Genomic DNA, 25,190 nt, shown 5'->3' with positions numbered 1-25,190 from the left:
CATGTTGGTAAAAGAGTTAATTTATACATATAAAAATCATATGGATGAGAAGGGAAATTGGTGGTGTGAGGCAAATTGACAGAGAGGTTAGCTATAACACTTGGAAATAAACATTAGTAGAATGTACCAAACTATTTCCCACAATCTAGTGCAACACTGTAAAGCCCAAGGCTGCCTTATTGTATTCAATAAACTGTTATAAGAGCTGTCAGCCTGCCTAGAAGATAGCAGTTAATCTTTTTCCAGATACTTACAAAGAAAATTCCCCTAAATTCTCGAAAGAGATATGATTTAAGATGTTTAGAATGAAATGGATCATGACCGTAATTAGTAGAAGAATAGTCATTCATTCATTCTTTGAACAAATTATTCAGCACTTCCCTGGGCTGAGTACGAGGCAGCAGAGTGGGTAATGAAATGAATTCTATAACTAAGCAGAAATGGTCAAAGTAAAGGTATGCCTTTTCTATCCAATACTTCAAAAACTGTGTTACATCTCAAAAAGGAGAAAAGCAACTTTGTGTCTCTTTCCTTTGTGTCTCTTCTGCAAGCCAAGCAGTTGTACAAAGATTCCAGTGGCAAGGTGGGGGGCTGGTGGTGATAACAGAAGAAAAAGTCAGAAATCCATAATACAGACAACGCACGTTACCTTAGAACTGCTTGAAGATAGAGCATGCTATTAAGACTTTAGAACTTTCTAAAATCTTTGAGATTTTTGTCATGAAATTTTTCTTTTTCAGAATTTGTATTTAGGATTTAGAACTACTTATATCATGAAACTTGGGGTATAGGTCTCCTATGCCTGCAACTCAACAAAACTTGAGCTAAGACATACAATTGGCTAGCCCTCTATGTCAGTCTCTGTCATGTTTGCATAGGATAGGAATTTCCTAGAAGGTGGAGGTGAAGGCAAATATGGAGGAGCTTCAAGAAGGAAGACTTGATCTAGATCGACTAGAACAGAAAGCAAGTAATTGTAATTAAGAATTATATTTATCAGTGAAAAGTTCTAAACCACCTCTCTTAGAGCCTGGACTGAAAATGGTCTAGTTTCAGAAATTGCAACCAATCATAAGATATTCTTTAATACTCACTGGTATGCTAATTTGGGGACTTAATACTGTCATCTGTTGGAATAAGCTTAATGGAGATAATAAAAATAGCTAATGTTTACTGAATGGTAGCTATATGCCAGCACTGTTTCTAAATATTTCATCAACTAATTTCTTAGAAGACTTTTTAAAGATAATTTTGATTATTATCACTATTTTATAGATGAGAAGACTGAGGCACAAAGCAGTTAAATAATGAGTACAAGGCCACACCGCTAGTATGTAGGGCATTAGCAGAGTATGAGGAGATGACATTGATCAGAGAAGTCTCCTATTTTATCTTGGCTTTCTTGATGATCAAACTTACCTGTGTGTTCCTTGGCCAAAAGGTAAAATTTTACATATGGGAGACTCAGCCTCTGGCTAATATGATAATAGAATCATACTTTCCATTACAAGCTTTGTGAATGTAATTTTGTCACAATTGCAATTCAACATTGGGAAATACTGTATATATGTACATACATACATACAAGATTTTTCAAGGGCAAACAAACCCAAATTCTGCATCATGTCAAACCTGAAAATATATGTGGCAGATTTGAAAATCTTCAAAAAATATCCAATACTAGAGGTTATGGAGTATGATTAAAACATAAAAATTTATGAAAAGTCTTGTCCAGTAATGGTTTTTGCTAGAATTAGCTTATTTTTTTTCTGTTATCTGTTAGTTTAAATTCTACACTAGCACAATGTGAGGTATATGGTATATGCTGAATAAATATTAGTTTCCTATCTTCCAGAAGAAGCCATGTTGGTATTATAAGAATCAGTGATAATGATGAACAGGTTTCTTAGAAAACAAATGCTGTCCAGTTTAGAATATACCATTGGAGCAGTTTGTGAAAGTGACCTTGTACTGAGGGAATTTTCATTTTCAGTATTATGAAAACAAATAAAAGAAAATCAAATATCCTTTCTGAGAAAATGTTCCATTTTTAAAGACAAAATGGAACTCTTGAAAACCGGGAAACCGTCATGAGGTTATCAGTAATAAGACAGGAGAGAGCATTTCAACATTGCTTTCATTTTGCAAAATCATCTATCACAGAAAAGTAGTTTGAATTGTCTGTCTTGTTTTCAATTTTTCCAAAATATATTCAGACAAAATAACTTGAATTGGTTATCTTGTTTTTTGATTTTTTTCCCGATTTATTTCTGATTATAGCCTTTTTTTGAATTTAGATGCTCTCTCTTTGGGGGAATGAATAGAATTATGCTTAATCTTCTCTTGCCTGTCCAAAATGAATGCAGAAAACTTCCCAGCATGATCAACTATTTTTCTCATAGAGCCCTTATCATTTTCTTCCAGGCTGTTCTGAGCCTCTGGGGATGAAATCAGGACACATACAGGACTATCAGATCACTGCTTCCAGCATCTTCAGAACTCTCAATATGGACATGTTCACTTGGGAACCAAGGAAAGCTCGGCTGGACAAGCAGGGCAAAGTGAATGCCTGGACCTCCGGCCACAATGACCAGTCACAATGGTTACAGGTAATATTTTCTAAAAATGTCTCACTACCCACTTTTCCTCTTCCTTAGAGGATTTCCTGTTGGTTAGATAAATATCGGAGTCATTAGCTTCATACTAGTTTAAATGCGCCTTCCTCTGTGGCTTAACTAAATGGGTAAAACAAAAATTCCTTATGAATCCGTTTTCATGTGTTATTTTTACTCTGATGTTGATTTATAGATGCTACTGTGAGATTGATGCAGCAGGGTGGACCAAATCACACTACATATAGGTCAATTTGATTGATTATGAGAGGATTTGCATTTTAACCCTCATCTATTCTAATGCTTTGTGTCAATATTGGTTTGAAAGCATCACAGCAGGAATCCAAACTGCCTTGAAATCATGCCACTGACCAGCAGATTGTTCCCATAGAATCATGACTCATGACTTATTAGCTCTTTATCTGTGGTTGCTAAGCAATGGAGCAATTTGATTACATTCTCATAAGAAAGCTTGCTTGTAGAAGGAAAGCATAGACGTTGCAGTCTGTTTATCATTTGCAAATGAGGTAAGATTATAGTCAGTGCTTCTTAAAACAACCTTCTTGAAGCGCACTTATTTGTGGAGTACTTTTAAGTATACACATATTTGTTAATGTCTTCTGTAGCAAAGAAAAGTAAGACAGCTTAATTCTATAATGAGGTCATTGTATTTGAAAGATATGTATTCTCTTATTGATTTTTATGCTGCATGTATGAGTTTCAAAACTGTGGTAATTCATTGTATTTCTGGAAATCATGAAAACAATTACAATAGCAAATATCACCCCTCATCAAACCAGATTTGCCACATATGAAACTGTTCTTACCAAGTCACCTGAAATTTCCAATAGTCTCTTCTTTCTTCACCCTACTTTTTCCCTATTCTTACAGAAATACTTTACTGTCCCCTAACATTCTACCTGGATCTTTATTGATCTGAAGCTTTATTTAGTTCTTTCATTACCATACATAATGGATAATTATGTATGTCTTTCTCCTTTTACTATTCTGTGAACTTTTGGAAGGTAGGCTTTATACATATATATATATATGTAATACAGGACACATTTATCATCCCAGAACCCAGCCTCATGTCCTTGCCTATATGTAGCAGTACTACTAAATTAAATCATTCATTTGACAAATGTTTGTGATGTACCTCTGAAGCGTCATATACCATGATAAATAGTGATTGCACATGAGTGAGCAACACACTATTCTTGCTCCTAAGACATTACCTCTTTCATAAACCATTCCTTTCATTTGGTTTGCATGACACCACACTTTGTTTTTCTTCATCCGTCTAGCCGCTGCTTCCCGCTGTCCTCCAGGCCACCCTTCCTCTGCCTGTTAACTTCCTGACAACCTCATTTTCACCAACTCCACACACTCACATTAGCCAATTTAGTGAGTACTGTTTATTTCAACTACTGAAAAAAGGATTCAACTTCTCTAAAATTCTTTCTCTTCTCACCATCCCCACTGCCACTTCCAGGATCTAGTCTGCCACCCTCTTTCACCTTGGTTTTTCAGAAGCCTCCTAACCAGCCTTCTGGTTTCTGGTCTGACTCTCTAAAAACCTGTTTCCCAAATTGTAACCTGTGTGATTTTTTTTTCCCTAAAATGTAGATGTGATTCTTTTACTCCTTTATTTAAACCCTTCAATTGTTCCCCATCAGCCTCAGAATCAAGTGCAGCTTCCTTAAGATAGCCTAAAAATCTTGGCGTGATTTGGCCTCAATTCACCTCTTAACCACACTTCTAAATTTGCTTCAGTTTCTCAAACCATACACTACCTCTCTCTTCCCCTTCCGTTATAAATGTGCTCTTCCTAGAGGAAAAGAATGGAGACAGCACCACTGCCCAGAGCATCCCCAACCTTCTGTTGGTTAAATCCTTCAACTCTAGTTTAGATGCACTTTCCTCTGGGAAGGCTTTGCTGCCAGCTCCATCCCACACCAAATCTGGCTTAAGTTCTCATCTGGATACTACTGTGTCCCCTGTAATTCTCTCACTGTCACATTATCACACTCTATTGTGTCTTCATGCTACATTATTTGCTCCAGGAAGGATGGAACCACATTTGCCTTTTTCTACTTTCTCAGTCTGTTGTCCAGTACCTAACTAAATACCTGTCACAATACCTGACATGTGGTAGGCATTCAATAAGTACTGTTTTTGTTTTACTGAAGTATAGTTGATTTACAATATTGTGCTAGGTTCATGTCTACAGCACAGTGAACATATATTTTTTTTTCAGATTTTTTTCCCTTATAGGTTATTATAAAGTAATGAGTATAGTTCCCTGTGCTATATAGTAGGTCCTTGTTGGTTGTCTATTTTATATATAGTAGCATGTATATATTAATTCCAACCTCCTAATTTATCCCTCCCCCATCCCTTTCCTCTTTGGTAACCACAGGTTTGTTTTCTATGTCTGTGGGTCTACTTCTGTTTTGTAAATAAGTTCATTTGTATCTTTTTCTTTGCTCTAGATTCCATATATAAGCAACATCATATGATATTTGTCTTTCTGTGTCTGGCTTACTTCACTTAGTATGATAACCTCTATGTCCATACATGTTGCTGAAAATAGCATTACTTCATTCTTTATGGCTATTTTCCATTGTATGTATGTACCACATCTTCTTTATCCATTCATCTGACGATGGACGTTTAGGTTGTTTCCATATCTTGGCTATTGTAAATAGTGCTGCAGTGAACATTGTGGTGCATGTATCTTTTCAAATTATAGTTTTCTCCAGATATATGCCCAGGAGTAGGATTGCAGGATCATATGGTAACTGTAAGTTTAGTTTTTTAGGGTACCTCCATACTGTTTTCCATAGTGGCTGTACCAATTTACATTCCCAAAATAAGTACCATTGAATGAAAGAATGAGTGAATCGATCAAAGTACTATTCAATTTAGTGATTTGGGCCTAAAATGCATATAATTTGCTCCACAATTTAAGAGATCAACTGCTAATATCCTCAAAGTTTTAAGTAATATTTGAAAAATAAATCTAAAATTTCATATTAAAGGTCTGGCCTTTTTAATAAAGGAACTAAATTTTCATAATTCATAGCCTTTATGAACTTTTCAAGTTCTTAATTAGAAGAAACCATGGAAAATATCCTTTCCATTTGTTAGACTTGAATGGTGAAGTTAAACTTGTTCTTTGTTGCTGTATAATATTTTTAACATTGAAAACATTTCAGTCATATCTAAGATTAACTGGGTGTGGCCAACATTATTTGTGAATCATAATGCCATGTGGAATAAGACAAAATATTTTACACCCCATAAGTAACTCAGACAGGCTGGTAGACTCTAGAAATACCCATATAACGGTATTGCCAATGGCAAATTTCTTTAGAAAGATCAAAATAAAACAAGTATTTTTACATGAATCATGGTGTAATGTTCAATGCAAACCTTCATCCATCACTTTTTTTTTTTAAATTTATTTAATTTTGGCTGTGTTAAGCCTTTGTTTCTATGCGAGGGCTTTCTCTAGTTGCGGCGAGCAGGAGCCACTCTTCATGGCGGTGCACAGGCCTCTCACTATCATGGCCTCTCTTGTTGCGGAGCACAGGCTCCAGACGCGCAGGCTCAGTATTTGTGGCTCATGGGCCCAGTTGCTCTGTGGCATGTGGGATCCTCCCAGACCAGGGCTCAAACCCGTGTCCCCTGTATTGGCAGGCAGATTCTCAACCACTGCGCCACCAGGGAAGCCCCCATCACTTTTTTTAAGATGACTTTTCATCTGTCTTCTTAAAGTCACTTGCATGCTGAAATTGATTCATTCTGTTGGTGACAGATTTTCTGACAATTCAAGAACTAGTTGTTCGTAGTATATGTCTATTTTTTGTTGTGTCAAAACATATTCAGAATCTCCAAGGCAAGGTGAATTGACATCTTTATTTATTTTTATTTTTTCGTTTTTGACATCATGCAAGAAAATACTCCAGAATTGACAATTTTTAGTGTTTTCTCCTCAAGAGAGTAGAATCTGTTCAACTGTACATTGTTACACTTGTTAGTATCTTTGTTGAAAATAAGACTAATATGTTCATAGATAATGTATAGGGTGATTTCTTTTTAATTTTTGGTATAGAATCAATTTTTATCCTTATTTAAGGCTTCTGAACTTATAAATTTTGGCTGTGACCTTAACTAAAATGCATCAATTCTGAAAAATAGCATGGCTGCCATTTAAATCCTATTTCTTCGTTATCGGTCTCCTACTAACTGTTTTTTTAGAAGTTTCTTTTATATGACAACTATACATGTAACGCTTTAATAATGAGAATTTTATTTCAGTTTCATAGTTTTTTCCAAAACCTGATCATATAGTATCTGGAAATACAATTGTTGAAAATGAAACCAAAAAAAAAAAAAAAATCCTTTACCCAATTGTGATATATTTTAAGGAATCTTTATGCATTCTTTTAAGGAATATCTTATATATATAATATATGTATTATATATATCTTATATATATATTATATTATTCTCTACTGAAATCATGTTCTTCTTAGAATGTCTATGTGCTTTTAATGTTCATTTTCAGGGCCTTTTCAACAGATTGAGTAAATTCCTTTTTATTTATGCTCAGATTATACAAACTGATTAAAATTCATCATGAGGTTGAGATGTTTAGTGACAGTCTATCAGGAGTAGGAACATTATTGATGATAATCTTATAAATTGTGAAGAAATATTTTGCTACAGTAGTTGCATCTAAACAAAGAACACTCTACAAATTAACTTGGATTGATTAAAAACTTGTTTTAAATAAGACATCATCAATTCTCTTATAGTGAATACACTGTGTATATACTCATTGCCCTATTTTTTGGTGGTGACTATAGAAAATGGATAATTCATCATCCATAATTGAATCTATGAAAATTTTTTCAGATTTCATAAAGGGTAGCATAATATAAATGACTAATAGGAAGAAAAATGTCCGAGTGTCACTTAGGAAATGACCTTTTGGTCTATTTCATGGGACATTTGCTAATTTAAGGTAGTCTGCATAGTATTTCAACCAAATTAGTAGAATTAATAGAGTTGTTAGACTGCACATTTTAATGCTGACCTTTGTCAAAATTGCAGCTAACCCTATAGTTTCATTTCAGTACTAATTTTGTGGAAATGTGTAAGAAGGCAATTGAATTTAGGTTTTCAAATTAAATAAGCCTTGTTTAATTTAGTCCATTTCAGATTTTTAAAAGGGAGTATTCTAGCCATAAATTTTATAACTTCTTTAAAGCCATTCACTTCCCTTGCTCTCTGGACAATTTATTTACAGAAGAGCTAAAGGAACGGTTTTTGAGGATCAAGGGACCTCTAAGCCACTGGGAAACGTTTGGCAATATGAAGGAATATTCTGATTTCCAATTCACTATTTCAGTCTTTCATATCTAGTAAACAGTAAGCCTGCAGGAAGGTTTCAGTTATAAAGCAGATCTACAAGAGATCAAATAATGAAACAATTTATGCAGGATTGTAAAATATCTTCCATCTTTCATAAGTGGCAATATATTTTGGAGTATATGAAATGAATCAAAGGAGGTCTATACTTTGCTTGGATTATGAATTCATCTTTAAATTTTTTTATAATTTTATAATATCAAAGGAAATCTCCATGATCCATTAGGAAAAAAAAACTTTTAATGAGCAAAACACAATTGAGTAGGATATTTATACAGAAAATACTTAGAGCTCAAAGAAAAGTGCCATAAACATCAGTGTAGCTGTACTGAGGGCATAATTCGAACTCCAAAAATCTGGTTTTGAAGGCTGACAAATCACAGCAATACTCTGGGATCAGTTTTTGCTCTTTTTCTAAAATGTAGCTATTACAAAAAAAGATAACCTCTCAGGCAACCTTCCCTTTTAAAAAACTCTCACACCACTAAGATTCTAGTATCTAAATGATGATTGGCCAAATCCAAAGTAGTCAGAAAATTACCAAACCTACCAGATAATTTCTGGTGAAGTTAACAACATCATATAATCTAATTAGTGTTATGGTATAGCCATATAATCTTAAAATTAACCTTTAAAAAAGCTAACTTTTATATTCTGCATATTATAACTACTCAATACCCAAAATTTTTCCCCCTACCTTTCCACCCATTCTCATTTTGAGTCATTTCTTTGTTTTATATCTCTCTTTAAACAGCTTGAAAGAAAAGAATTCCCTAAGACAAGGCAATGAGACCTATCAAGCCATTATGAAGTACTAACACATTAGCATTTACATATAGCACATCATGAAAAATACACAAAGCAATAGTTCTGGTGGCAGAGGAAGGAGTAGATCAGATTGAGTGCAGGGTGCAGTTTTGGAAGGCAAGCCCCGATGGTACATGAAAATTGGATGGAAGCTTTGTGGTTCGGAGGTTATTTTAAATGGCTTCATAATTTTTTAATTCAAATAAATATTTTTGCAACCCCTCTTACAACAAAATACAATACCACGTGCAAGGAATTGAAAGATACATTCGGCATTGTGTCCACCTGCAGGTGTGATTACTGATGCCCTAATTGTTATGGATTCAACATTCCAAAAGCAATAAACAGGAACATGGGAAGCTGGATGCTTCTACTTAGAAGCCATATTTGAAACCACTGAAAAACTGAACAGCAGGATTTAAAAGAATTGTATATGCACAGCAGGCCCATTCGTGTTTTTATGAGAATGAAAACTGAATGACTTCTGATTCCTTTGTATGCAGATAAATTTTAATTTGTGGCATATTAGCTATCTTTATAGTAACAAAATATAGTTATAAGAATAGTAATCATTTCCCTCTAAAAATATGAACTGAAAATATGCCAGTGAGTAAAATTTAGAACTTGGGAATACTGTTTCAAGTAAGATGAGCATTTGTGAAGGCTTTCAAATAAAATGGGAATCAACTTTAATCAGTGATCTCATTTTGTCTTTAAAGCAGCCCACTCAGTGACTAAGTTATTTCTGTTTTAGGAGGCTACAGAGATTCTGAGAGATTTGCTAAAGATTGCACAGCCAGTCAGCAGTACAAGGGGAGCTCAATACACCAGGAAACTCATGCAATGATTTTTACCACAGTATTTTGTAAACCATTTAGTGAGTGAGGGGATTCCTTTTTTCAGGGAATGTTTGTTGGATTAGGAAGCTCTTCCAGGGTCCAGTGCATAGCATAGCTCTGGCCATACCTTCCTTGAAGGAGAGCTTCTGCTACCTCTTTGGATCCAGCTTGCCCTCTAAATCTGTGCTTCTACACTGTAAAAATTGTATACCCCTTACGTTGTTAAATATTGAACACACACAAGTTAAATATTTAGAAAATATAATATCTATTTTTTGGTTTAAGATAAAACAAATAGGAAATATGATGAAAATTCTAGCTTTCTTCCTACAACTCGATGGTGGGTCCTTTGTGCACACACCACATTTTAGACAGCGCTTCTTTGCCCAACACTCTTGGTTGTAGTTAAGTTCACCTGGCCTGGTTACTTTGGTTTATACTAGAGATCTTTGTAATTTTTCTTCTAAACCAGTGGTGCTATGATGAATAGTCATTCAGTTTCCATTTACATTTATGAGTAAGGTGTCTTTCATTTGTGAAGTATTTATTTGCCAGCTAATGTCGACATAAAATAAATTTATTTATAGCAAATATTACATTCATTTTCTCTTTCACTATTAAATTAGCATTTCTGTGAGGAAAACATGCCTCAGTGAAATGACTTTGAAGTTTCTTATGTCTCCGTTTTATGCTGCTATTGTATTTCTTTGGCATGGTATGTCTACTGGAAAGTGTAGGTCCATCTACCCTTGCTCATTTCCGTATTAGCCTTTGGTTAGAATATTCTCTCATATCCCTTATGATGTGCCTAAGGACATAGCTGCCTACCAATTATCACTTTCTGGAATTAGTATATATTTTAATCACTTTCTGGAATTAGTATATATTTCAGAGGAAAATAGATATCAATTTCCTTGGCCAGGACAGATTGTGGGTTCAATATCAAGGCCAACCAGAGTTTTGACTTCTTAACTCATGACTTAAGCTCCTTGCCCAGGTCTGTCTAGATATCCAATGCTGCTTCCTCCATTTGGCCTGCCTGCTACTCCCTGCGAAACCTGGTGCACATCTGACTGCCCTCCCCTTGTGCCCTCTTCTCATCTGAGCTTTGCTGGGTCCTTGTTCTTTGGTTTATCTCCTCTTTGGTCTTGCATTAGGGCTCCAGCCTGCCCTCTGAAGGCTCATTGCCTATTTATCATCAGCTCATTTTCATCTTTGTGGAGTTTCAGCCCTGCCCTGGCTCTCACAGGGCCATAGCTGACCTCAGTCTTAGCTCTCTTAGCTCCTGGTCCTGGCATTCAAAATTTTTATTTTTCCAGATGCATCTTTTCTTCACATAGTTCTACCAGCGGAATCCAGTCCCCCTGACTACAGACCCAGAGTTTCTAAACGGTCCTTTCTTTCTCAGTCTGATTATGAACTGATGAAATTAGGATAACATATATCACTCTTTCATCCTGAAGATGTGTGTTCTTTAAAACGAATTAGATTCCCTTTCTCCCCCAATGGTCATTTTTATCAGCATTTTTCAAAATGTACCCTGAAAAACAGTTTCTATAAGGTTCTCCACAAAAAAAATAAATAAATAAAAGATTCTATGCTGAAATATATTTAGTAAAGTCTATATCCTCTTCTCTGATCTTACTGATTCAGATGAATATTAACATAGGATGCTTAAGAATCCTATAGGAAAGAGATTTGTTTTATTTGGTGATTTTCAAACTTATTTGGTCATGGAGTGCTTTTTAAAAATAACTACCAAGAGACTTGCCTGGTGGTCCAGTGGTTAAGACTTCACCTTCCAGTGCTGGGGGTGCAGCTTAGATCCCTGGTCGGGGAGCTAAGATCCCACATGCCTCACAGCCAAAAAACCAAAACATAAAAGAGAAGCAATATTGTAACAAATTCAATAAAGACTTTAAAAATGGTCCACATCAAAAAATCTTTTTAAAAAAACTATATATTTAAATTAATTAATTAATTAAAAATAAAAATAACTACCTTAACATCTCCAGAAACCACTTTAGAATATTCTGTATTAATTAATTTGCATTTCTGTAGCGCTTCGTTGTTTTCAAAAGGCTTTTCTAATAATCTGTATCTTTATAATAATCTGGAGACATATAATTATTTATGTAAAGTGTTCTGTCCCAAAATAGGAAAAAATTATAGAGGTTATATGACTTAATCCTGTAAGTATCAGAACTTGACTCAAAATTCCAGTTTCTCTCTTTTCCTTTGAGTGCCATTTTTCATGGCTGTTTGCATCTGACATCATGTAGAAAGAAGTCTAACCTTAGTAGCCTTTTTTGTGTGTGAATTTTGTTCGTGATTTTCATGGTTTTTTTTTTTCAGTACAGCAAAATATATGCAAAATATGTGTATTTGGAAATATGGTTCTCCAATTCACTTCATTCTTCTATTTTTGTGATAGACCTACTCAATATCACAATTTCATCAATTCTATGTCCATATATGTACAAACCAAGCATTTAAAATTGCCTAGGGCTTCCATGGTGGCGCAGTGGTTGAGAGTCCGCCTGCCGATGCAGGGGACACGGGTTCGTGCCCCGATCCCGGAAGATCCCACATGCCGCGGAGCGGCTGGGCCTGCGAGCCATGGCTGCGGAGCCTGTGTGTCCGGAGCCTGTGCTCCGCAACGGGAGAGGCCACAGCAGTGAGAGGCCCGCGTACAGCAAAAAAAATAAAAATAAAAAAATAAAATAAAATAAAATTGCCTAAGTGCCTGCCGATGCAGGGGACACGGGTTCGTGCCCCGGTCCGGGAGGATCCCACGTGCTGCGGAGCAGCTGGGCCCGTGGGCCATGGCCGCTGAGCCTGCGCGTCCGGAGCCTGTGCTCCGCAATGGGGGAGGCCACAGCAGTGAGAGGCCCGTGTACCACAAAATAAAATAAAATAAAATTGCCTAAGTGCTTTCAAAGCATTATTTTCATTTCCTCTTCAGAAAGAATGTTGCACATAAGCTAAAGTTAGCCCAGGTGTGCCTGAAGCATAGTCAACCCATGTCATGAATAAAATGGACTCTGTACATTGACCACTCTAAGCACAGAAAGTAACATGTGAACAGTTTTGCCTCTTAAGAAACAGTTCCTATAAGCTAATGAGTTTATTAGCTAGAGAAGTTCACAACAGCACACAAATGTTTGTCAACTCAAGTGGTAAAAAATATTCTCTCCCATTTGTTGAAAAGAGCATCTGATAATTTTCTTTAAAACTGTTTCCCTCTCATTTAAAATGACAGATTTTCACTGGAACTTATCTTTAAATAAACTGTAAAGTTGGGCCTCCTGAAAATGTTCTTACCCTTTGGCTTTGCCTTCTCTGTGTTCACGGTGTAAAGGTCTCTCTCTTCATTCCAATGATGGAAGCTTTTGTAACTGACATGCATTAAACTTTAACATAGAATTCATATTAGGATAGTTACTGTTTTACAGTAAAATAGGGCACTAAATACATGCAACGGACATTTTGTAGCATCCATCTGTTGAGCAAAGCAAGCTCAGAACTGTGAACGCATCATTATTTTACAGATACGTTCCTTGCAGGTTTTCCTCACTTAAGAAGTGAGACCGCAGTCTCTTTGAATATGATTTCTGTTGCCCCATACATTTTCTCTTCTACGTGCTCAGTGGCTTTTGATAGAGAAAGCTAAAAGCAGATAAAAAGCATTTTATCCAGTAAGAGAGAAATCAAGAGATATTTACCTATAATAATTGTTAATTAGTACCTATTTATATGATATCTATAGTTTTAAAATTAAAATAAAATTTTGTAGATTGTATTCAAAATTGTATTAATTATCATTGTGGCATTGTATAATGATTATTAATACCATTTTGTAGGCAACATAGCGGACAAAACCAAATATGGTTAAGAGGGCTGAAAGTAAATGAATAAAATAAAAGCAAGGGTAATTGAATAACTGTCATTCCAGTTAAACTCTGAGTCACCTTTTTCCCTTCTCCCAACATGCTGCCAACTATCTGAGGCTCGGCTTTTGTTTCTTTCATGAGAAGCACTATGGATTTTAATCCCAAAGCTGTAGGGTTTGATAGCCCTTCATGAGTACCACAGGACCCATCTGTTCTGTTAGGTATATGCCTGGTGATGTGGAAGGAGCTGTATATACAAGGTAATGGATCTAAGAGTACTTAGAATGTAACACTAAGTATATATATGTATGTCTCTACACCCGCCTCAAAGCTCCATAATGGGAAATAGGGGAAATTCTAAAAATAAAGCAGCTTTAATGCCCTCACTGGGAAAATGCACACCACCAGCTGCTTGTATCTTTTTGCATGTTGGTGTCAAAGTCATTTTCTCAAAGTGTGGTTTAGAGACCTCCTGCTTCAGAATCAGCTGGCATGAGCTGGCTGAAAATGTGGATGCCCAAATGCCATTCCCAAAGACTCTGATGTTTTTAGGTCTAGAATGGGCATAGAAATGTACGTTTCTGGATATATATTGAGGGATTCTTGCACTGTCTGAAATTGGAGAGAAAGGAATTGGTAATTTATGGCTTGATTGATAAACATATTCATTTAGAGGCTACCATTTTAATGGGACTTGCTTAGATATGTTGAATTGAAAATTATTTGAGTGTGTATCTAACTGCACCTTAGGAGAAGAGTATCAGATACTTCAAATTAAGGAAATGTCATTATACCAGTAGGCAGAATTCAAAAATTTCAGCCTTATATTGATCTGACTTTTATTAAACGAATGAATCCAACAACAAATCTTTAGTTTCTCCTAATTCTCTAGGAAATAGGTTGTATCGAGCATACTCACATAGAACCAGATCTAAAATCCGAGAAAGAGGATCTGTGTTTGTTTCTGTATCTCTAGTATCCTCTGGCTATGAAAAGTAGCTGGGTGGATCGGTGGGTGGGTGGGTGGGTAGGTACATAGATAGATAGATAGATAGATAGATAGATAGATAGATAGAATTAAGGTCTAGTGTATGAAATTATGGAGTTATTACGGAATTATCATTTTGTTAATTTTTTGTTAATTTTTTTGTTAATTTTTTTAATTGGTCCTTTGATATGTGTAGTGCAATAACAGATATTCCTAACAATTACCGTGAGATACTACCAATTTCTGAAGTAACATTTGAAGAGAGTAAAATATGTCCAGTGAAGATAAAGTATTAAGTTTACTGTTTTTGTCTCATAAAGAGGCCTTGTTTAAAGTAGGTGCTTATTGAAAGTCTGTTGAATAATGTTTTCAAAACTTGTTGATGTGTGTGCAGTTTATAGAGTTAATTTTAAATTAATTGGTATATTTGATAAGAAAAGGTATTTTGTAATGTTAGGATGGTAAACTCTATAGCAGAACTGTCTGGGTTCAGACCCTTTCTCTGCCACTAACCAGTTGTGGGACTACAGAAGAACGATTCTACACATTAGTGTCTCAATAGTCTCATTTTCTAAATAGTAACAGTAGTATCTTATAGGGTTGTGTTAAGGACAAAATGAATTAACATAGTAAAGTGCTTTAAAAAATTACTATAAAAATGTGTTACTATTATTTTATTAATCAGAACGAATCAGTTACCAGTGAAACTATGTATAGCACTTTCTTTAATTTAAGGTTGCCAAATAAAAATGTATAATTTTTAGTTAAGAATAAATAATGAATTACTGTTTAATATAAGGGTGTCCCAAATATTGCAAGGGACATACTTACACACACACACACACAAATATTGTTAATCTGAAATTCAAATTTAACTGGGCATCCTATATTTTATTTTGCTAAATCCAGCAACCCTATTTTCACACTGTCTAGTTTCTTTCCCCTGGAATCTCTAACTGAACTAAGCTATCATGGTGATATAGTGATGATTTAGTCAATGGATAATGGTTTTAATAAATTGCTCACCTATAATTATTTTATACTGTGCCTATACTCCAGATGAATAGATATTAGAAATCTAATAGTTTGTTAACTCCCAGACAAATATGCTTAAATTGTCCTCCACTTCAAAATTATTAATCCCTATTTTGTTCTGGAAAAAAAAGAAACTATTCTTTATTCTGACTCTTCTGTGTCTAGTGGATTTATGAGGGTAAGATGAACCCTTTGAGATCCACACATAGAGCAAGGAGATCTATGCTGGAAGTCAGTCTCTTTCAATATAAAGGGCCTCAGTATAATATTTTCCATCATGTGAATGTGTTGAAGTTGCCAGGAATGCCCCTAAGTGACTCTCAATGACATTTGGGATACTGTGTCTACAGTTTGTAGAAATTACCACTAGGTGGCGTTTAGGATCCTCAAAGATTCTTGGCTCAGTTGAGTTCATGTTATAAAAAGACACACACAGTCCTTAGGACCTGACCCTTGATCTCCTGAATGACACTGGAGATGGTATCCCTCCCAACCTCCATCATCAGTTTGTTCAGCTGAGAAATTTAGTAAATGCCCATTCCACAGGGCTGTTGGAAGACTGAATTCTCTCAGTATGATATATATATAGCTCTAGTGGAATTATGGAATTTAAATTATCATGGATTTTTGTTAATTAGTCCTTTGATTTGTATAGCACAATAATAGATATTGCTAACAATGACCATGAGATACTAGACGCAGACGTAGAGAACAGACTTGAGGACAGACAGGGAGGGGGAAGAGTAAGCTGGGATGAAGTGAGAGAGTGGCATGGATGCATATATACTACCAAATGTAAAATAGATACCTAGTGGGAAGCAGCCGCATAGCACAGGGAGATCAGCTCGGTGCTTTGTGACCACCTAGAGGGGTGGGATAGGGAGGGTGGGAGGGAGGCACAAGAGGGAGAGGATATGGGGATATATGTATACATATAGCTGATTCACTTTGTTATACAGCAGCAACTAACACAACAATGTAAAGCAATTATACCTCAATAAAGATATTAAAAAAAAAAACATAATTCAGGGTTCTTGGAACAGGCTAAGTGCCCTGTGTGAGTTTTCTTCCCTGCCTCTTCTTTAGCATTAAGGCAGAAAATTTAGAGATTAACAGTAGTGGAACCAATTTTCACCCCAAATCCTGTGGCTATATTATATTTAATCACAAGACAAAGTAAGGAGGAAACATAGGCTACTTTGTGTCTCTACCTTTCAATTGGATTATTTCATATATTTCAAAAGTTGCCTAGACTCCTGAATTTTTCCACAATAGTTCTACTTAACTATCTGGAAAATGCTATAAAATTCCTCTCCCTCACCCCCTTTGTGAGATTATCATTGTTTTATCAGCCCATCTTTCCTTCTGGAAAGTTACTCCCTTTGGGGAGCAATGCCAGTCTAACCTGGTATTTGTAATAGGATCTCCCAACAGAGTCATGTATTCACTCACCACAGCTTTCTTCAGGGGAGAGCCCAGAACTTCCTGGTAAAAGGGAAGCATCTCGTTGGAGCTGTCACAGAGAAGGTAAAAACAGAAGTAGGAGACATTTCTTTAAGCTGCCCTTATAGAGCAAGCACACCGTAATTTATGACAAAATGATTATTAGAGAGGCTTTATGGAGAGCTGAAGGAGAAACTAAAAACTCCCAGCCACCTTGGAGCCGCCAACTCCTTGGAACGCCCACTCCACCCTCAAGTGTGAAATTGAGAGACAGGATAGGTACTGACTGTTCCCAACCTACCACATGCAGAGAGCCACTCCAATAGTGTTTAGTGGAGAAGAGAATCCCAACATGCCTTGCTCTTTCTTGAGCTCACTGTTCATATCAGTTGACACCTTTTTTTTTCTTCTTCTATCCACCAGGCCATAGTAACCAACAAAACGATGGCCAGTATTTAAGAAAAATTTGTGGTGAAAGACCTAAAGTAGAAAAGTCTATCCACTAGATTGTTTTGGGGTTGTTTTTGTTTGTTTTTTGGTATTGAAGTTCTATGGGAACATAGTAGTAGAAAACATTATTCTGCCTATTAGGTCTTGGGAAAAAATGCAACTGAAAAATACAACACTTGAAAAATTTTATCTGTAAATAATATCATGGATTTAAATGCCAATTAGGGGACTTCCCTGGTGGTGCAGTGGTTAAGAAACCGCCTGCCAATGCAGGGGTCATGGGTTCAAGCCCTGGTCCTGGAAGATCCCACATGCCGTGGAGCAACTAAGCCCGTGCGCCACAACTACTGAGCCTGCACTCTAGAGCCTGAGAGCCACAACTACTGAGGCCCTGTACCACAACTACTGAAGCCTGCACGCCTAGAGCCTGTGCACCACAACAGAGAGTAGCCCCTGCTCGCAACAACTAGAGAAAGCCCGCGTGCAGCAATGAAGACTCAACACAGCCAAAAGTAAATTAATTTTTAAAAGTGCTAATTAGTTTTACATATATAAAGTATAGAATCTCTTTAGGAAGTTTTATTCTTTGAGTTTTTTAAAATATACTAAAATCTGTTTATATAGAACATAAATATATTCATTTCCAAAGTGGGTTTTTTAATGGATCAAATAAATGCAAAACATATTAAAGAAATCTATCTTATTTCTTAGTATTTCCTTTATAATTTTGAAAAGTTTACCTACTTTTCAGTATCTCCAAAATAAATTAGAAGCAGCAGTTATTTCATAGTAAAAGTCAAGTAAATCAGTCTTACTATTTTTCTACCACTTAACCAAATACACACAGAATCACAAAGAAAATGGAGAAATGAACAATAACATTAAGCTGGCTAGTTAATGCTAATTAGGAGACAGTGCTCTCCATGACCTTCAAGTTTCAATCATAGATGCCCCATACCTGTTAGGATGTAATAGTAATGCAGCAAGAACGTAAAACAACTGTATCTCAGTATGATAAGTTATACAGTTTGTTTTTCACATGGGAATTTAATTTAAAAATTTTAGACTACCAAGTACTGAATCTAGCCCATGATTATCTAGACACATGATACCTATTGAAGAGATAAAGCATGAAAGATTATATTGTTGTTCAAAAGATTTGCTGCTGCTCTTCCCTGCAGTTCTCCTTTCAGAAAAAGTATAAAACTTTTCAACCGCTAACTTCATGTTTTGTCATGTGACTTAATCTTAGCCAACGAATGGTAGCAAAGTAATGCTTCTTTTTTTCTGAGTGGAAAATTTTGGAAATGAAAAGAAAAAAAAAAGTGGATCCTGATTTACATTATAAAACTAGGCACAGGAGCATGATATCACTGTCACATAGATTCATCTGACAGCTACAGCTTCTCATGAAGCCAAAAGGAAGTCAACCATAAAATTCTTTAAACGTCTGGAAGCCAGAGGGGAGAGAATGTACAAAATAAGAGTAATAGGGGGCTTCCCTGGTGGCGCAGTGGTTGAGAGTCCGCCTGCCGATGCAGGGGACACAGGTTCGTGCCCCGGTCCGGGAAGATCCCACATGCCTCAGAGCGGCTGGGCCCGTGAGCCATGGCCGCTGAGCCTGCACGTCTGGAGCCTGTGCTCCGCAACAGGAGAGGCCACAACAGTGAGAGGCCCACGTACCGAAAGAAAAAAAAAAAAAAGTAATAGTATTTACTAATTTATAGGGCTGTTCTAAGCATTAAAATATATAATTTAGGTATAATACTCAGCAAAATGCCTTGTTCCTAGTAAACCCTCATTAAATAGTTTATGATAAGGAGAATGCAGATAGTGATCATCACAGCAGTGCTACCCTGGACCTCACCCAGATGGAGATATTTGTCAATGAAGTAGAATTGATAAGAACCAGGTGAGAAAGCAAACATTTTATAGTAGTAATGATAATAATTGCACAAAATTAGCTAGCTTTGCAAAGAATGTTTAGACATAGATTGCAGACCAGTAGCAGTAGGCTGGATTCAAATTCAGCCTAATTTTTTTCAGATGGCACTGGGTCCTTTTTAATCTCTAATTTGAATGGCCTAAATGGAGCATATGCCCACTCATTCACCACAGTCCACCACTTGATTTTACTTTTTTGATCCAAAATTGTCATTTGATTCATTCTCTGCAGGCCCGTGGAGACATTTCATTTGCTCAAGACAACCAAAAGGGCTTTGATTTCAGTTGATTTTAAATTAAGAACCTCAAGGAAGAGGTAGTCCCCCAGCTTTTTCCAGTCTTGAGGTATGACTTAGAGAAAACAAAGCTCTTTAATTTGTAATTTGCTTCTGTCATTCTGTCCTATTTCAAAACAGAGGGCAGAGAGAGAGGTGCTGAATGACTGAAAAGCTGAGGCTGGGGGCTTGGGACTAGGGGTTGTTGCAGAGCCTTGCCCAGCTCTGGAAAATGACTAAGCATGGTCAGGTGAGGAGGAAAACAAAGAATGGTAAACAAAATGTAAAGGTCAGGCAAATAATTGTGAATGATGATAAACACACACACACACACACAAAGTAGCCCAGGTACCAGCAAAGAATCGGCACAGTGACTAGAACACCACTTGTAGCAGTTTTGTAGTGTAATAAGAGAGAAGTGTTCAGTAGGAGAGATGTGTCCTGAGCAGGACCTCAGCTGTGGAACCACGGTTCCTGAAGCAGAACCAGTTCTTGTCTCAAGAGTGATACCAGGGTCTTCCCTGGTGGCGCAGTGGTTGAGAGTCCGCCTGCTGATGCAGGGGACATGGGTTCATGCCCCGGTCCGGGAAGATCCCACATGCCATGGAGCAGCTGGGCCCGTGAGCCATGGCCAATGAGGCTGTGCATCCTGAGCCTGTGCTCTGCAACGGGAGAGGCCACAACAGTGAGAGGCCTGCGTACCACAAAAAATGGGAGCTGACACATGAGGACAGAACAGGAGCCTGCTGGGGGGAAAACAAGGGAACATCACAGCTCTAGAATAAGAGTAAGCTCGGGCCACTGCATGCCCATAAGGTATGTTTGTGTGAAAGTGCCCCTTCCTCTGAGTGGACCAGTGAGGCCAGGCACTTGGTGAGCAGAACCCAGCCCCCTCAGCTGGATGCCCTGTGTGGACATAACCTGTACAGTGATACACTGCAAACCTGAGGTGACCCGACAGATAGGGAGAGAAGGTGCATAATACCTCCTGCTTCAAGTCAGACTTGGTCTAGTTTTGAATGAGATGGGGTTCAGCTAGGGGATCTGGGGAGAGCAAGGTCTTATAAGTTTGGCCAAGCCCCCTACCTTCTCAGTGAAAGACATTGATCTTTTCCTGACAAGCAGAGACTAAACATCAGAAAGAGAAAGATGGACTTTAATAGGAGCGAAGAAACTGTTAGCTCTCAAGCACCTCTAAACGAGATAAGTTCTCTCACAGAACTAAGATTTTATACTTTTGCAATCGCATTGTACTGTAATCCCTTAAGTCTCTAGTGGCTTTTAGAATCATCCCCTTATCGATGTTGAATGCATGTATCCTTAAAATCCCTACCTGTCTAAGATTTGTTGGCCTTGGCAATAAGGTATGACTCCAAAGTAATGTCTTAAAATGAGGTGTTTAGAAAGGTTAGCCTTACAATGTATGAAAAAATAGAGAAGCCCCTTGGCAGTTGACCTGCCTCTTCTGAAGTCCAGCTTCCTTACTTCTAAAGTAGATGGGATATCATCCCAGAAACGGAAATAAAAATGCTTATCTTTCTTACTGATACCTGCCTGCTATACAGGGAGGAAAAGTGTCATGTCTACAGTTGTGCCTTAAGACCCTATCTGATACAGGCCAAACCCAGAATGATCCTCCACAAAATCACAGATTTGATTGCACTGACTCTACACATACCTACCCCAGGAGCCACATGTTGTGTTCCCAGTTGCCATCGCCAGGATAGAGGTCTCCTGGGTGTTTATCATTATTTATCCCAAACCTTCAGTTCAGGCTACTCAGGAGGGAATGATGCAAAGAGTGATTATTGGTTCTCATTTCAATACTTTTTATTATGCTATCCTATGAGATTTTTAAACAAAATTTGCACATTTTTGCAAGAGTACTCAGTATCACTCACTCATTCAGCAGATATTTACTGAATGAATTCTAGCTCCAAACTCTGGGGATGCAAGGTGAAGAAGAAAGACAAGGTTCCTGCCCTTATGAAGTTTATTGCTCATAAAGACAGAGCTATAAACAAGAAAGAAAAGAAAAATGAGTATCCTGGGAATATAGAAGACTCTATTAGAACATATAATAGAAATTTGATCTGGCCTGTGGATCAGGGAAGACATTCTGTGAACGTGATGTTTGAGCTGAGACCTAGAGTATAAGCAGGAGTTAGTTGTAACTAATAAATATTTATTATGAATTAAGTTAATCTAATTTTAAGGGAGCATCATTTTTTAAAATGTAACTGATTTATTTCTTAATCCTCTAGCTAAGAAAATTTTAAACCACATCATTTAATATTAAAACTGAAAAGTTTCTATAATAAGAGCTGGAGAAGAGAATTGAGATTATGATTCTAGTATAAGAAAGCTAAATTAATCAGCATAGCTTTGTTGAGATTTAGACATTATATCAACATGAGGGTGAACTTTGCTCCCTGTTGCCCCTAAAGTTGCATGAAGTCTAAAATAAAAAGCTCTATTTATACAGATGCGTAAATGAATAGATGAGAATTCTGATGTGCGATTCAGTTTAATCATTCCTAAGGTCATGTTGCTTTGAGAAGTTCACTCTAATTTCATAAGCCCAATTTAGAAACATCAGTATGTTCTTACAGTCTATGATAAAAAGCAAAATCACAGGAAAATAAAAGTAAATCTCCATGACTTTTGTCTTCCAAAAGGTCAAGTGCAGAGAGGGGTCACTCACTCTGCCTACAGGACCTATATGCTGAGACTTGATAACAGTGGTGTGGCCAGTCTTACCAAGGTTAGACAAGGCTTGGTCTTCTGAGGATTTATGATTTATTGACTGATGAGGAGATGAAGTGCCAGGATAGATTCCAATTTCTGTGGTTTAATTCTAGCTCTGCTTCTTACTGTCTTTACTAGCAGGGCAAATGGATTCACCACCCCAGGGCTTCTCAAGGGATTTTTGTGGAGCTGAAATGAAAGGGCATCCATGAAAGTTGTTACCACACTGCCTGTCACATAAGCAATGTCTTTTCCCCACATGGATACAGTAGACAAAATTATAACAAGGGCCATTCTAGATTGGTTGAAGACACATTTGCTTTTTGTGATGCCTATCTTGTAGAGTTGATTATGACATGGTGATGATTATCATGACTATAGTAAAGGAGGCCTAGCCTACAGTCTGATAAAGTTTCTTTCTGTTACTTCTAGAATGTCCTGATCATTAATTCCCACTAAAATGTGGGGAAAAAAATTAAAGTACAACATATCCTTTGGTCTTTTAGAAAAACCAAAGCTTAGTTTAATTTTTTTTTAATCAAAAATGAAAAATGGGAAACAAGTGCCATTCTTTTCTCAATGAAATGATCGCATCTAATTTTGTTGTGAGCATCTGTGTTTGTGTTTAATGGCAAGTGTAATTATGCACCTGCGATGTGCAGCTCTTCTAATTTTAGTAAAATTGATTATTTAGAAAATACATAACAAATTACCCTTTTAAAATGAGTAAATTTAAATGCTGAAGCCTTTATAGCTATCAAATTTCTGGTCTTCTAATTTCATGCAGTAGCTGCACACAGCTTTTATATCCAACAGGACAGCCTGGACTCTTTCCAGTATGCTCAGAATCTTGCCCTGTATTCTGCTGAGTTGAGAGTGGCAACAAGCCAGCCAGTGCCCCCTCTTCCCTCCCAAAAGAGCCTCACCTCTAGAAAGGACTGTTCAGGGAGAGAGGGAACTTTTGTTCTTGCGTCAGAAAAATAGCCATGGGGCTTAAGAGAACAGACCCTTTTTTGTCTGACTATCATGTTAAAATGTCGTGCCAGTACAACTCAGAGTCCAGATCACTAACTTAGTATATCCCACAGAGTACAACTGTCTAGAGGTAACTTGTGGCTCACAGGAAAGTGTATTAGAGCTCTAGAGACATTTTTTCCCCAAAATCTTATTTCTTTAGGTGTCACATGCCAACTGATTAATATTTTAATAATTTTGAATTAATTGTATCTTGTAGGTTGCTTTAGATTAATTTTGAAACAAGACAAGAAAAAAATTTTTAAGAAAGTATGGAAAAGATGAAGATTTGTTACTAATTCTTACTGGTCAAGTGATTGGAGTTTTCAAATGCAAATTTGGGTGTTGGACAGGAAATAATCAAGTTGAATCACCAAAATAGCAAGGGACATAGCAGTGCAATATGCAAGTAGTAAAGAAAGTGTAGGAGGGCTTCTCTGGTGGCGCAGTGGTTGAGAGTCCGCCTGCCAATGCAGGGGACGCGGGTTCGTGCCCCGGTCCGGGAGGATCCCACGTGCCGCGGAGCGGCTGGGCCCGTGAGCCATGGCCGCTGGGCCTGCGCGTCCGGAGCCCGTGCTCCACAGCGAGAGAGGCCACAGCAGTGAGAGGCTTGCGTACCGCAAAAAAAAAAAAAAAAAAAAAAGAAAGTGTAGGAGTTAGGCACCATCTCTCCAGAGAAACGTCCTATACTGGAATAGTGGATCTGGATCGGAGAAGCTAATTATGTAAAAAGAGCCTGAGGGCAACCCCTGGCAGCTCCTTAGTGGGTGCACCTGCTGGGGCTGATGCCCTACAAGGCCTGAAAATATGACCTTAGAACTAAGGAGCTGCTCAAACCTGAGCATTCTGAAGCTCTACCCTGTCAGGTGGCTTGGCTTTCCCTGGTGAGCATGCCCAAGGCCAGATCCCTCTGAAGGGTCGCTTAGCCCACATGAGCATTGTTGAATGTTACACTCAAACATCTTCTCAACCACTTACCTAGTTACCTTAGAGCACATTTCAAAATATTTTCAATGGAAAAATATAACTGCATATATTTGGCAGCAAACAGTGTCATGTATATTTCTTAAAATGTAGGGCATACTTTAAAATTTCCATTAATAATCACTGTACCACAAAGCAACAGTGGTCAGAGGTCACTTTGATATTTTTTTTGTTTCTTGAAGTTTTCCTCGCTGTTTCATACAAATACTTGAAAATGTAAGCTTTTTTTTCAAATTGCTATTGGCATTAATAAGATCTTGCTATGTGTATTTAAGCTGTGTGACTCACAAATTGAAAGCAAATATTTCAAAAACCCTGACTGAAAACTCTTCAGATTTAAAAAGGAATATGTAAAATCAAATTCTTCTTGTATTTGTTCAGTATTCCAGTTCCCTAATCTAAGCTTTAAGTCTCTTTTTTTTTTCACCTATGGGAATATATTTTTCATGGAGAATTCTCAAGTTAAGCAGAAGTACCAGTTATCAAATAAGATTTATTAGTTCTATTTTTTGAATAACTTTTATTTTGAATGAGCACTAACATTAAACTTAGTATATAATTTTTTGTTTATGTGGATTTTTAAAGAAATGTCATATAGATATGTCATAAAGGCCAAGCATATTTTAAAGGTTATGCCAGTGGAATACAAGAATTGCCTTTCTTATTATGTTCAATATGGAACAGAATGCTAATTGATCTTATTGGAATGATCCTCT

The 25,190-nt window shown here is 37.0% G+C and overlaps 1 protein-coding gene across 2 annotated transcripts in view; it reads left to right on the top strand.

Annotated features, from left to right (window-relative positions):
- Window positions 1–25,190, top strand: part of EDIL3 (EGF like repeats and discoidin domains 3) — a 443,986-nt gene that overhangs the window by 314,403 nt on the left and 104,393 nt on the right. For both annotated transcript variants that reach the window (XM_060093127.1, XM_060093128.1), the window contains one exon: window positions 2,425–2,609. In XM_060093127.1, the coding sequence (XP_059949110.1) occupies window positions 2,425–2,609 (185 nt within the window). The remainder of the gene's footprint in view (window positions 1–2,424; window positions 2,610–25,190) is intronic.

The sequence above is a fragment of the Mesoplodon densirostris genome, chromosome 3 (genome assembly GCF_025265405.1).
Source record: "Mesoplodon densirostris isolate mMesDen1 chromosome 3, mMesDen1 primary haplotype, whole genome shotgun sequence".
NCBI classification, from domain to species: Eukaryota; Metazoa; Chordata; class Mammalia; order Artiodactyla; family Ziphiidae; genus Mesoplodon; species Mesoplodon densirostris.
This window is presented reverse-complemented; position numbering and strand designations above follow the sequence as displayed.